The sequence below is a fragment of the Eptatretus burgeri genome, chromosome 2, assembly GCF_056783735.1.
Source record: "Eptatretus burgeri isolate ZD-2024b chromosome 2, Ebu_testis_v1, whole genome shotgun sequence".
Lineage (NCBI taxonomy): Eukaryota > Metazoa > Chordata > Myxini > Myxiniformes > Myxinidae > Eptatretus > Eptatretus burgeri.
Genome location: NC_140962.1, coordinates 158,367,280 through 158,382,234, shown reverse-complemented (window position 1 = coordinate 158,382,234; position 14,955 = coordinate 158,367,280). Strand labels below are relative to the sequence as shown.

General features: G+C 45.1%; 1 protein-coding gene across 26 annotated transcripts in view; it reads right to left on the bottom strand.

Annotated features, from left to right (window-relative positions):
• Positions 1–14,955, bottom strand: part of LOC147033690 (NACHT, LRR and PYD domains-containing protein 12-like) — a 1,146,930-nt gene that overhangs the window by 646,347 nt on the left and 485,628 nt on the right. For 21 of the 26 annotated variants that reach the window (XM_085871777.1, XM_085871800.1, XM_085871784.1 and 18 more), the window contains 2 exons: positions 11,623–11,709; positions 4,006–4,086 (listed from right to left, as the gene is read on the bottom strand). In XM_085871777.1, coding sequence (XP_085727903.1) covers positions 4,006–4,086; positions 11,623–11,709 — 168 coding nt within the window. The remainder of the gene's footprint in view (positions 1–4,005; positions 4,087–11,622; positions 11,710–14,955) is intronic. The other 5 variants (XM_085871791.1, XM_085871790.1, XM_085871797.1 and 2 more) reach the window with 1 other exon arrangement.

Here is a 14,955-nt window from a genome sequence, read left to right as displayed (position 1 = left end):
CGGGAAAACAGTTCAACAATAAGCACATTTATTTCGCGATGAACGGAAAGCACACATATACAATTACACCAAAAGCAAATGTAATAGAGAAAGAAACACAATATTACACAAAAAGCAAATATAAAAGAAGAAGACAATGCAGAGCTATCCGACTACCGAGCACACGGAAACACTTATAGAATTTTACTTCACAGACGGCGCCGACAACACATACACTCAAAGCAAAAGAAAAGGACCACCCTCAAGGATAAGGGGGGTAGGCGGGCCTGGGGCCGAGACCGCGTCGGGCCTACCCGTCTGATGATGAGACGCAAAGTGGCGGTGGCGCCCCAACTCCGCGGGCCTCGCGGACAGTGTCTGGTAGGGGGTGGGAAAGGGGCCCCCTTGTCGCACTATCTCAGCACGGGGGGAAACAGGAGGGGGGTTGTTGATGCTCGGGGGATGGAGGATATCTCCCTGTCTCGGGTCCCGCGACGAGCGTCTCCACCACGACCTCGGTCGCGCCGCCGGCCTCTCCCTCCGCAGTTCCCCGAATCCGACGCGAGCACCCCCTCAACCGCCTTCGCCGCCGCCGCCTCTCCACAGCTTCGTCCGATCGCCCTCTCCGTCTCCTCTCTTGACTCGTCCCAACTCTTCACTGGCTCCGCGAACTCCCAACTCAACTGCCTTGACTGACGAATGCAGCCGTTTATATCCCCTGTAGCCTCGCTCCTTCACCTTCGACCCTTTACCTCCGACCCTTCACCTCTAACTGGCTCCCCATTGGACCGAGGAAAAGTGGGCGTGAATGCTTTTTGATCCATGAATTTGCATATAGCGACCACACTCCAACGCCCTGGAGGCGGGGCCAAATCGCCCCACGCTCACCGATAGGACGGAACAGAAGTGGGCGTGAGTCGTTTTTGATCCGTTTTCTTCGGAAAGTCTGTGATGTTTCTGAACACGCTGCTCGGTGCGCGCCCTGCACGAGTCCAGTATCGGTGCCCACAAGTGGCGCAAGAATGGTGGTGATGCGATGGTGGCGAGTTGTGATGGTAAAGGTCGTGGCTGTTGTTGTGAAGCGGCGTTGTGGTTGGTGGTTGTTGTGTGATGGCTGTTGAGACGTGGTTGGTGGTGGTAGTAATGGCGGCTGGTCCAAAATAAAGATAGTAAAAGAAAAACGGCTATCTAAAAGGGTCGCAGCCCGCATGAATGACATTTATTCCCTCTAAACAACGGGTTTGGGCCTAACTACACATATACTTACAGAGATATCTCACCTAAGGGACCTGAATGGTGGTTTGCGAATTTGGTCAACCACAACAGTATCAATAACTCCCTGGTCCATGGGTTCAATGAGAGATGTCGTGGTTGAGTGGAAGAAACACAATCTCCATGTTTAGTCCTGGATGGATGTTGGATGAGTTGGGGCATTATCGAGGAGGATGAGAATTATAAAACTCAAATTCTCCTTCTCACAATATTCCTTCAACTCAGTAACAAACTGGGAGATAAAATATTCACAAAACATTTTACTTGTGGTGAATTTACAACCTTGCGTATTGATATGTAGAGTGTAATAAAGTAGTTCCTGGCCCGCCATTTCCCATCCCTGTCGTGATTTGGTCGAGCTCCACTTAATCCTGTTACACACAGAATACCTGTTATCCAGCCCTTGGTATTTGAATACCGATGGACAGGCAGACATTTTTTAACATATCCCTTCATATCCCTGGGATTTTCTGAATGGTAAACCATGAACGGTTTCAATGTACAATCACCTTCAGCATCTCCTCCCAACATCAGCGTGAAGCGATCTTTCTCTCCTTTAACCCCCCCAGGTGTGATCTTCTCCTCACGAGAAATGTACCTACCACGTGACGTCCTCTTCCAAAACAGACCCGTCTCATCAATGTTGAACATTTCTTTTGGAGAATATCCAACTTCCTCCATCATGGAACCTTCTCGGCGGTCTCGGTGTGGGCAGCAGCATCCTCTCCGGTCATTCTGATGTTGTGGTAGTTGTTACTCTTCCGGAAGTTCCAAAACCACCAACAACTAACGTTAAACGTCTTCACTTCACCTTCATATCAGCTGTACGATCATCTCTTTCATCCCGTCCGAAAACATCCATTTTAACTTCAACACTGATGACCTTCCTCTGTCTTGTGTTCACACGACCAACCTCGCGACACCACGGACGCTTTCCATTCATCTATCTATAATTCCAGAAATGTGTGTGTGTGTATTTGTTTCTGTTGATTTTAATGTGTGAGGACATTAACTTGTGTTTGTGTGTGTGACTTTCAATTTATAATTTGTATGTGTGTGCATTAGTACATGCGTGTATGTATGTGTGATTGTAAATATGTAATTTGTATATGTATTCGAGATTGTGTGTGTGTGTGTGTGTGTGTGTGTGTGTGTGTGTGTGTGTGTGTGTGTGTGTGTGTGTGTGTGTGTGTGTGTGTGTCTGTCTGTCTGCGACCGCCGTTTCTCGACGACCGCCGGTCCGATCTGATTGAAACTTGGCAGGGAAATTGCCGGGGACCCCGGATGTGCCTTTTCGAGGTTTGATATCGATCGGACGAGCAGTTCCCAAGTTACGGCCATTTCATTGCTTTTTCAGTGTTGAAAAGGTGTATAGATGGCAGCTGAAGCTGTCGTTCCACCTTCTCAACTTATCATGCTATTTCTTCCCAAATTATTAAGAACCGGACGACCACCGGTCCAATCGGATTGAAACTTGCCAGGGAAATTGCCGGGGCCGCGCGGATGTGCCTTTTCAAGGTTTGATATCGATCGGACGAGCGGTTCCCAAGTTTCGGCCATTTATCTGTCAACCAATGACAGGACATGGTGCTATGACTTCACAAATGACGTCACAATTAATGTTTATTTATTTATTTATTTTTTTGCACGATTGACGTCACAATTCTTTTTCTTCTTCGTTTGGTATGACGTCACAATCGACACTGGGGACCTGATTATGTGCCTTTTCAAAGTTTGATATCGTACTTCCTCATCCATTTCAGCTGTTCACAAGTGTTTCCCAAGGTTTCAAAGCTGTTTTTTCCCAAGGTTTGAATTAATTAATTAATTAATCCCAAGGTTTGATTGTTATTTAATTATTAATTTATTTAATTATTTAATCCCAAGGTTTGATTATTATTATTTAAATTATTAATTAATCCCAAGGATTGAATTTTCCCAAGGGAAACAGCTGTTTCCCAAGGGTTTGAAAGCTGTTTTTTTTCCCAAGGTTGGAATTAATTGTTGTGCTTGGTAGACATTTGTGAATACATTTACAGAGAGAGGGCGAGAGAGGAAGGGGGGAGAGGAGAAGGGCGAGAGGGGGGGCAAGAGAGGGGAGGGAGAGAGGGGGGCGAGATAGGAGGGGGACAGAGCAGGGAGGACAGAGGAGGGGGGACAGATTAGGGGGGAGAGAGGGGGGGCGAGAGGGGGGGTGTCACAATTCTTCTTCTTCGTTTGATGTGACGTCACAATTGATGCTGGGGACCTGATACTGCAAGCACGAAGCTGCACATACTGGCACGCCCCTACGGCCCGCACTCGTGATTACAAAGGTCACACTTATTACAGAGGAACAATTCACACACAAAATGGTGAACACGTGACCAAACGGACGGAGTGAAGAAGGAGGGTTTCCAGGAACTGAGGGACGGGAAGGCGGAAAACGAGCGAGAGGGAGGAAATCTATGTATCCCACATCATCTCTTATAACGATCACGTGTTCATGGTGTTCAGAGTGTAAATTAAATCACAGCATCACTCACACACTCGAATCGTGAAATTACAAACACTCGTGAAGGTAAATTAAAGAGTGGTGTAAATAACAGGCCGCACTACTCCAAAAACGCGCGAACAGAGCACGAGGAAAAGGGAGTTTACAGGAAATTAAACATGGAGTTTATTTATAAACCTGTGATGGGAATTCACTAATCCGTGTTCAGGGAAACAGAACAAGAAGAAGAACAAAAACCTCAACAACAGTTCAGGACTCACTCAAGACTCTCCAAGTTGTTGATGTTCTTCAGGTCCCTCAGGATGGGCCCAGACTTGGTGCTCAGGTCACATCGATATAACCTGTGAAGAGATAAAAACTCCAAGGAGTGAAACAAAGAAACATCAGTAGAAAGTTCTAGATAAACGAGTTCTCGTAGAAGGATCTTTGTTAAAGGTTAAGAGATAATTAAATAACCTGAAAATGAACAGGTTGAAGGTCACGTGACCGATAATTGTACAAACCCCCTTTCCGTGAGACATCGTCCCCTGGATCGTGGGAACAAGTTTGGAGAAAAGAGAGATAAATAAATAAAACATCTCAATGAACAGGTTCGAGTTATATTAACGGGGGGGGGATGGGGAGGGGTGTGTGGGAAATGGGGATGGAACGGGGAGGGGTGGAGGAAAATGGGGACGGAATGGGGAGGGGTGGGGGAAATGGGGACGAATGGGGAGTGGTGGGGGGGAAATGGGGACGGAATGGGGAGGGGTGGGGAGGGGGGAAATAGGGAGGGGTGGGGGAGGGGGAAATGGGGAGGGGTCGGGCAAATGGCGACGGAATGGGGAGGGGTAGGGGAGGGGTGGGGGAAATGGGGATGGAATGGGGAGGGGTGTTGGGAAATGGGGACGGAATGGGGAGGGGTGGGGGAAATGGGGATGGAACGGGGAGGGGTGGGGGGAAATGGGGACGGAATGGGGAAGGGTGGGGGAAATGGGGACGGACTGGGTAGGGGTGGGTGGAAATGGGGACAGAATGGGGAGGGTTAGGGGGGAAATGGGGACGGAATGGGGAGGGGTGGGGGAAATGGAGATGGAATGCGGAGGGGTAGGGGGAAATGGGGGATGGAACTGGGAGGGGTTGGGGGAAATGGGGATGGAACGGGGAGCGGTGGGGGAAATGGGGACGGAATGGGGGAGGGTGGAGGGAAATGGGGACGGAATGGGGAGGGGTGGGGGGAAATGGAGATGGAATAGCGAGGGGTGGGGGGAAATGGGGACGGAACAGAGGGGGTGAGGTATAAACATGGCAGAGGGGGCACGGAATGGGATTTTAAATATAAACATGGCAGAGGGGGCACGGAATGGGATTTTAATATAAACATGGCAGAGGGGGCATGGAATGGGATTTTCATGCAAACATGGCAGAGGGGGCACGGAATGGGATCTTAACATAAACATGGCAAAGGGGACCTGGAATGGGATTTTAATATAAACATGGCAGAGGGAGCACAGAATGGGATTTTAATATTAACATGGCAGAGGGGGCCTGGAATGGGATGAGAATATAAACATGGCAGAGGGGGCCTGGAATGGGATTTTAATATCAACATGGCAGAGGGGGCACGGAATGGGATTTTAATATAAACATGGCAGAGGGGGGCACGGAATGGGATTTTAATATAAACATGGCAGAGGGGGTACGGAATGGGATTTTAATATAAACATGGCAGAGGGGGCACGGAATGGGATTTTAATTTCAACATGGCAGAGGGGGCAAGGAATGGAATTTTCATATAAACATGGTAGAGTGGCACAGAATTGGATTTTTATATAAACATGGCAGAGGGGGCACGGAATGGGATTTTCATTTAAACATGGCAGAGGGGAAACGGAATGGGATTTTCATATAAACATGGTAGAGTGGCGCAGAATTGGATTTTTATATAAACATGGCAGAGGGGGCACGGAATGGGATTTTCATTTAAACATGGCAGAGGGGGCACGGAATGGGATTTTCATATAAACATGACAGAGGGGGCACGGAATGGGATTTTTATACAAACATGACAGATGGTGCGATATTCCATCCATTGGGACCATACTCTGTGCAGACCGTTGGTGCTTTCTCAGCAGTTTCCTGGGCTATTGGGCACAATTCTGGACAGGTCGCCACTCCAACACAGGAAACCCGGAAGCTGGGGCTCATTTTGCCGACCTCAGAAGGTTGACAGGCAGAGTCAACCCCACCTGCTAATCATTCAACAGTTGAGCAGAATTTGAACTCAGGACACTCGGATCCCAAGCCCACCACCGTAACCATGAAGCCAACACCAGGCATGTGCGATATTGATTGGACGGACATGTGAGTGGCGTCTTGCGACCTCTGATGTTGGAATCTCGGAAGAATTTGCAAGGAATATCTGATGTAACTTGGTGTGCTGTCATGTTTGTGTCAATGTGTATGAAATATTTTTAAGGTTAAATGTGTAAATGTGGATTTTTTTTTACCCGACCAAAAAAAGGTCGGGGTGGTTGGAAAGTGGAGAGGGTTGGTTGAGGACAGATGGAGGTGGAGGAGTACCGTAATCAAGGCAGGACAGAAGCGTGGTGCCATCAGACCTCACCCCTTTTTAAGGGATGAGGAGAAGAAGAAGATTCCAGTTTTAATCAACTCGATTTGTGTCTCGATTTGGTTGAAGAAACTCAGTTGGAAATCATCAAGAAATATCTTTCAATCGTCGTAAATTAGATTTATCAAAACAGTCAAACTTTCTCGGTAACTTGTTAGTTGGTGTTAAGTTACCATTAACGTTTAAAGTGATAATATTATGATTTGGGTTCCCATGATGCAATGCAACATTGTTCAAAAGATTCATGTTTGTACTGCGAGAGTCTTACACACAGGTACGAATTCAAATTCGTTAACCAATCAGAAGAGAGATTTAAACCAAGTCCCCCAAGGTGTAATCTTGTATCACAATGAGGTAAAGTTGATTGGTTTGTTTCACATCAACTCTCCAGTCAAGACTGGTCCATCATCACATGATCTCCAAACTTTGACCGATTCTGGAATTTCTTCGACAACGAACGAGTTTATCTTCTTCACAAGTTCATTCCCTTCCGCCTTCAACATTTCTCTCTTCCATCTCAACCCTGAAACATGGATGTGGGTGGTGAGGTCAAATGCAGTGCAGGAAGTGCACAGGAACTCATCCCAAGAAAACAACTCATAGTGCAGGAGCAAGGACCTGAAAAAAATGAAATCGTTCAACACTCCCTACAGAAAAGGTTTGACTTGACAGAGTGGTAGAATAGACCCTATAGAACACCTCCAGGTAGTATGTGGTTTCAAATTGTGGTATCATTAAAATTCTACAGGCCATTATCCCTGGCCCATTACGATGGCAGCTTGAGGAAGACAAACAAGAGCATACTCATTGCTGAGTTAGAGAAGAAGGTAAATGTCCATCCAAAACTGCCACAAGTCACAACCAGCCAGATGTCTACGGCCCACATCGTCGACGCAATGGCGCTGGTACAGATGACAAAGTCCGCTGGTGCTGCAAACTTCGGTGAAATGGCATTCAAGTATTACAGCCTGGTTACTGCCCCTCTACGTCGGAATGGTTGTCAGCGGGTTGATGTTGTCTTCGACCGGTACTCCAGCCTCTCAATCAAAGCTGGGGAGCGAGAGAAACGAGGAACATCTGCAGCCTTAGAGGTGACAATCCAAGGGCCAGCCACTCCTATTCCAAAGCAGTGGATCAAATACATTGGAAATGTATCAAACAAAGTCAACTTGTGTGCCTTCTTGGCAGACACATGATGCCACATGGGGGTAGACACTCTGCTTGATGGTCAACACCTAATCATCGGTGGTGGTTTCAAGAAGCCGCAGAAGTCTGTGCTCGTCATCAGAGGGGACTGCGAAGAACTAGTTCACCTCAAGTCAGATCATGAAGAGGCAGACACACGAACATTGCTACATGCAAAACATGCCTCTCATTATCGCAACAGGATTGTGATTCAATCACTTGACACAGATGTGGCTGTCCTCTGCACCACACACTACAGAAAATTCCAGTGTTGGGAGCTGTGGTTTCGGACTGGAATCAAGGATAAAGCTAGGTATATTCCTATCCACAGCTTGGCACACAAACTAGGACCTGAGCTGTGTAATGCTTTACTCGGCTTCCACGCACTCACTGGGTGCGATTCAAACAGTGCACTCTCAGGACTCCGCAAGAAAAAGGGTTTCAATGTCTTACTTGACAGTAAAGAGCATCAGACCAGTCTGGGACAGCTTGGAGAAGAACCCGAGCTCAGCAACAGCACTTCAGAAGCATGCGAAACCTTCATATGTGCAATGTACTCAACATCCAAGGGGGCTGGGAGGAAAGTGAACAATGTGAGATACTGGCACTTCTGTCAAAAGGGACAAAGAAATGAAAATCCCCCCCCCCCAACATTCGACAGCTCACAGCAACATATGAAGCGAGGAAATTACCAGGTCTATGTATGGAAGAGAGCATTGGAGCCGACACAGAGCCTTCCACCAGCAGCTGGACATGGCTGGAAAATTCAGGATGGGGCCCTGCAGCCTGTGCTCACGACCAAAGATCCAGCACCACGGGGTCTTCCGGAGCTGACTGTCTGTCACTGCAAGAAGTCTCTATGTCGCCGAGCCGACTGCACATGCAGAACCAACCACATGCCATGCACAGAAGCATGTGCACGTATGGCCGAAGAAACTTGTGAAAATCCAAGAACAATATTTGAATCCAGTGGTGAAGAAGGCGCTGACTAAAAGTTAAAACACATGACATCTTCACACTTCCATGGCGAATGTGATTCCTTGTTGCCAGACACAAATATTACAAACCGCTCTGACGAATGTGCTTCCGTGCAACAATGCACAACTATCACGATTCGCTCTCACGAATGTGCTTCTGTGATGTCATGTACAGCTCCCAGTGTCGACCATGATAACTATTATCATCCACTATGATGAATGAGTAGCTTCCGTGCTGCCAGAGACAACTATTACACTCGGCTTTCACTAATGTACTTCCGTTTTTCCAAAGACAACTATTATGCTCGGCTCTGATCTATGTGCTTCCGTGTTGCTATACACGAGTAAAAGACGAAGGCTAAAAATAACAGTGGCAGTTTTCTTTGTGCGTGCCTCTGTTTGTATATGAATTTCTGCAGAACAACACTTTCTTAACCGTTTGATTTCCAAAATGTATACAAACCAGTAGTAATTGAGAAACACCGTTCACCTTCATATGAGAACACAATCAAAAATGTCAGAAAGTTTGAATTAGTGTGATATTTCAGCTTTGCTGATGCCATGGCAAAGGCCGTTTTCAAATAACTGTACATACTCTGATCGAGGATTATAAAAGGAAGCCAATGATACCTCAATATTGAAAATTGGTTGGGTCAAGAGAAAGAGATTCACGTTTACGTTACCCCTCCCCCTAAATTTTGCTCGCCCACAGTGACCCTCTTGGTAAGTACCCTTGGTATGTATAATGGCCTGTAGAATTTTAATGATACCACAATTTGAAACCCCATACTACCTGGAGGTGTTCTACAGGGTCTATTCTACCACCGTGTCAAGTCAAACTTTTTCTGAAGGGGGTGTTGAACGAATTTCCTTGTTTGGCTTCATATGAGAAATGGCTGCTGGACGATCACCTTCATATCCAGATCAACAGGTTTTTGTTTTTGATACAAACATGAAGGTCATGGATGAGCAGGATAACAAGGGTACAAAGGTTCGAACCTACTGTGTTGAAGTGTGATTACAGGTAGACACGAAAAGTATAAATTCATCACTAAAGAAACCAGAGAGGAGGGAAGGAAACACAGTAATGTGCAAAGGGTTGGGTTATGTGGGACTAATGGGGGTAATAACGATCAGGGGGGAGAGATGGGGGATGACATGAGATGGTGTTGCTCCACCTGATTGAAGCCTTGCAGGAAAGAGTGGGATTGATGGACCTCGAGAAGTCTGTTCCACATATGTCAGAGAGAGGAACAAAAGAATCACGGTGTGTGGTGAGTCTGGATTTGGCGATTTCAACCAGGAAGGGGTTAATACAAGATCACGTGCATTATGGCGGAGTTCGGGAGGATTTGAGGGTAAAGAGAGGGATCTGTAACCAGAGGTGACAGTGTGTTGTTTTATTCCAAAACGTGGAGTGGAATAGGATAATGATAAAGATTATGGGATTCATAATGAAGATAAAAAGTCAATTTAACAAGAGCAAGAATTGCGTTGCAATATGTGTCCCCTGCCAGTCCCAATGAATGTTTGGGATATAAAAATGTGTTTGCGTGTAACGCACGCTCGAGCCGATACCGGAACAAAAATGAAGAAGAAGAAACTCTCCAACCCACTGTGTTGAGGTTCATTCCGCAAAATTAAAGAAAAAACAATTTTCATTTCCTGATATATTTTGTAGACGAGAAACCCATAAAGACAATGAGGATAACAACAGAAGGAGAAACCTTCCAACCCACCATGTTTCGTTCACTTCTCGGCTTTGACCATTTCATAATAAAAATAATCCGATGGACACACATCAAACAAAAACATACACACGGCTGATGTACACGTATAATACATCGTGTTTATATCCCTGGGATCAGTCCGATTGCGCTGGACCACGGACTAATACCCAGGGATAAGGCCCGAGGCCTCACAATCTGTGCTTCTTCACACAATGGCGGCACATGATTATATTGGGGTGGAGTCAGGCAAGCTGAACACTGACCCATGTACAAGAGGAGATCTTTTCTCAGTCCAAAAAGGGCAGAACTGTGAAAAATTGACGAAACGTCCTGAAACCCCGTCAGACGGGCAGAGAGCAAACCTCTCTCTGGTGAAACGAGTCAGGCACTAATAATCATGACAGAAGGTTGTCAATGAAGGTTTATCTCTCAGTAAAATAATAAAACTGATACTTTCAAACATGTTGAAGGTTCCACGTTGAATCCACAAATTATTTGTTTCATTAAACTTTGGGAAAACCAAACTGAGACATTTTATGAACTTTGTACTCGGAATGAACAAATCATCCTTTGAGCACAAGAAACACAAAACACGAGGATTGTACAGTTACTCATCTGAACGATACTCAGGTACTCATCTGAAGAAGACACAGGTACTCATCTGAACGATACACAGGTACTCATCTGAAGAAGACACAGGTTCTCATCTGAACGATACACAGGAACTCATCTGAAGGATACACAGGAACTCATCTGAAGGATACACAGGAACTCATCTCAACGATACACAGGTACTCATCTGAAGAAGACACAGGTTCTCATCTGAAGAAGACAAAGGTACTCATCTGAACAATACACAGGTACTCATTTGAACAATACACAGGAACTCATCTGAAGGATACACAGGAACTCATCTGAAGGATACACAGGAACTCATCTGAAGGATACACAGGAACTCATCTGAACGATACACAGGAACTCATCTGAAGGATACACAGGAACTCATCTGAAGGATACACAGGAACTCATCTGAAGGATACACAGGAACTCATCTGAAGGATACACAGGAACTCATCTGAACGATACACAGGTACTCATCTGAACGATACACAGGTACTCATCTGAACGATACACAAGTACTCATCTGAATGATACACAAGTACTCATTTGAACGATACACAGGTACTCATCTGAACGATACACAGGTACTCATCTGAACGATACACAAGTACTCATCTGAACGATACACAAGTACTCATCTGAACGATACACAGGTACTCATTTGAACGACACACAAGTACTCATCTGAACAAGATACAGGAACTCATCTGAACGATACACAGGTACTCATCTGAACGAGATACAGGAACTCACCTGAGTTCTTTCAGTCTGTTTGGTTTGCTCACCAGGGACTTCATCAGAATCTCCAAACCTTCATCACCAATAGACTGCTGATCAAACCTGTAGAGATAGAGAAGGTGGAGAGTGAGTTGGGACTGCAGATGGAGACATTATTAAAATGTGCACAAAAGGATTCTTCTTCCTCTTCTTCTTCTTCTTATGGATGCAGCACGCGGCTGTGGGTAACATCATTTGCTGGAGCGCAGCTGTGCCGATGCACATTCGAACCCAGGCTAGACAGTTTAAGGTGAGTGCAGTGCACATCTCTCCAGGCTGTCCTCACAGGTCCAGAAAGGCTTGTGTGGAAAACACGAGGAAATTGGGAAAAAGAAGAGGGTGGTTGACATAAAGAAGGTGATTGAAGACAAAGATCACCGACCCATTTGTGATGTGAAAGTGATGGACACAAATGTTCAGATTCATCACAGGACACACCAATGATTTTAAAGGCCTTGGTTTCCTCAACATCAAGCAAAGCAAGACGTGAGGCAGGAGCGCCAGTCCAGGGGGAGAGCATTACTCCATTAAGCTGCGGATGAAGGTTTTGTAGTTGGATCAGAGTTCAGGTGTGCAAAGGAAGGATTTTGCATGATGGAGGATTTCCAGTCAGTGACTGGCTTTGATATGCCAACTTAGATTTGTGGTTTCCTCTTGCATCTGCATTATTAACATTCATCTTGAATAAGTTCAGTCACTCAAACCTTTGGGTCTCACAATCAGCCATGAACTTTGATCTTTCTTGGGTAAAAGTTTCCCTCTATTTTCTCCATCAGCTCTGCAGGTGGTGTGTTTACCCCATTCCCCATTTCGAATGTTCTTTTCATTCTTTGACGTCCTGATACGATTTGTGACCTCCTGAATTATCCTTCCTCCACGAGCCTCGAAAAAGTAATCCAATAAAATATAAATTAAAAGTTTCTGCATCTTTGTTTAACTTCGATGGATTCCTAAATGGCCGTCCAGACATAATTGAAAACTGGTTTTGGGACTCGTGGGGTTCAAGGGAAGGCTTAAGGGGGTTAACGTTTTTTAATAGTCCCGGTGGTTTGGGGTTGGAGGACGACCCCAATTCTCTCGATGTGAATGTATTGGATAGCAGCACCTGGTGGAAGCCGGTATTACAAGTCATAACAAAATACCCCATGGACATCATAAAAATGGGGGATTTACCCCTTCCGTAAGGAGGGATCCTTTGCTTGTTTCATACAATCCAGACCAGTCTCAAATCTTAACGTTGTCTTTACAATGGGAAGTAGAAAACAGTAATTTACTTTCACATTCATCCACAGGAAAATATAGGGTTTTTTTGTTAACATAGTCGAGGCTCGTGGAAGAGTTAGAATGAGTATACTGAACGGAGCAGGACACAACAGGACAAAAGGAACAGTTGAGAGAGGGCGAAACACCAAGATGGAGGGAGGCTTGGACAAACAATGGGTGGGGAAGGAATGGGTGGGGTGGTTGGGGGTGGGGGGGCAAGAGAGGATGGATGGGGTGGAAAAGATGGATACAGAAGGAAATTCTCAGGAAGAAAAACTGGAAATTTGGAAGGAGGAGCGATTTGGGTGGGGTGTGGGGAGGGGGTGAAGGGTATAAAAGATCATGGTTTTGGATTGGGGACGATCTAAGATGGTGGTGAACAGCTGTTTTGAAGACCTGGAGTGAGGAATGAGATTGAAGAGAATGTGGAAGTTGTTACACAGTTGGAGGGGGTGGTGGGGGGTGGGGGTGGGGAGAGGGAAGAACAATGTAAATGCAGAAATCATAAAACTCCTGGATCTCGTCAACAGGCAGGACCTTTGCTGGACAGAAAAATGTACTAAAAATTCTCAACATTCAGCTTTGGATGAGGGATCATGCAGGATACCAAGTCCTTCATCATAACAACTGAACTTCTAATGAATGATCCGGTATTTTCACATCAAACACGGTCATTGCTTTGTCAAGCAGAGTTCACCCGAGACTGCTGAGGAACTGCCGATCCTGTTTCCTGTCCATCACTCTTCAACACTGTGTACTCCAACAATCCAACTCTCTCTCACTAAATATGTGATTGACATCCCCCACAGAGTGTAAGGACATGGTCTTCACGTGATGAAAACAAGGTGTTCACGTGTTATGAAAACATGGTGTTCACGTGTTATGAAAACAAGGTGTTCACGTGATATGAAAACAAGGTGTTCACATGTTATGAAAACATGGTGTTCACGTGATATGAAAACAAGGTGTTCACGTGTAATGAAAACATGGTGTTCACGTGTTATGAAAACAAGGTGTTCACGTGATATGAAAACATGGTGTTCACGTGATATGAAAACATGGTGTTCACATGTTATGAAAACAAGGTGTTCACGTGTTATGAAAACAAGGTGTTCACGTGATATGAAAACAAGGTGTTCACGTGTTATGAAAACATGGTGTTCGTGTGTAATGAAAAAACATGGTCTTCACGTGATGAAAAGAAGGTGTTCACGTGTTATGAAAACATGGTGTTCACGTGTTATGAAAACAAGGTGTTCACGTGATATGAAAACAAGGTGTTCACATGTTATGAAAACATGGTGTTCACGTGATATGAAAACAAGGTGTTCACGTGTTATGAAAACATGGTGTTCACGTGTTATGAAAACAAGGTGTTCACGTGATATGAAAACATGGTGTTCACGTGATATGAAAACATGGTGTTCACATGTTATGAAAACAAGGTGTTCACGTGTTATGAAAACAAGGTGTTCACGTGATATGAAAACAAGGTGTTCACGTGTTATGAAAACATGGTGTTCGTGTGTAATGAAAAAACATGGTCTTCACGTGATGAAAACAAGGTGTTCACGTGTTATGAAAACATGGTGTTCACGTGTTATGAAAACAAGGTGTTCACGTGTTATGAAATCATGGTGTTCACGGGATGAAAACATGATGATCACGTGAAATTAAAAAACATGGTGTTCGTGTGTAATGAAAACATGGTGTTCGTGTGTAATGAAAACATGGTGTTCGTGTGTAATGAAAACATGGTGTTCGTGTGTAATGAAAACATGGTGTTCGTGTGTAATGAAAACATGGTGTTCGTGTGTAATGAAAACATGGTGTTCGTGTGTAATGAAAACATGGTGTTCGTGTGTTATGAAAACATGGTGTTCGTGTGTTATGAAAACATGGTGTTCGTGTGTAATGAAAACATGGTGTTCGTGTGTAATGAAAACATGGTGTTCGTGTGTAATGAAAACATGGTGTTCGTGTGTTATGAAAACATGGTGTTCGTGTGTTATGAAAACATGGTGTTCGTGTGTAATGAAAACATGG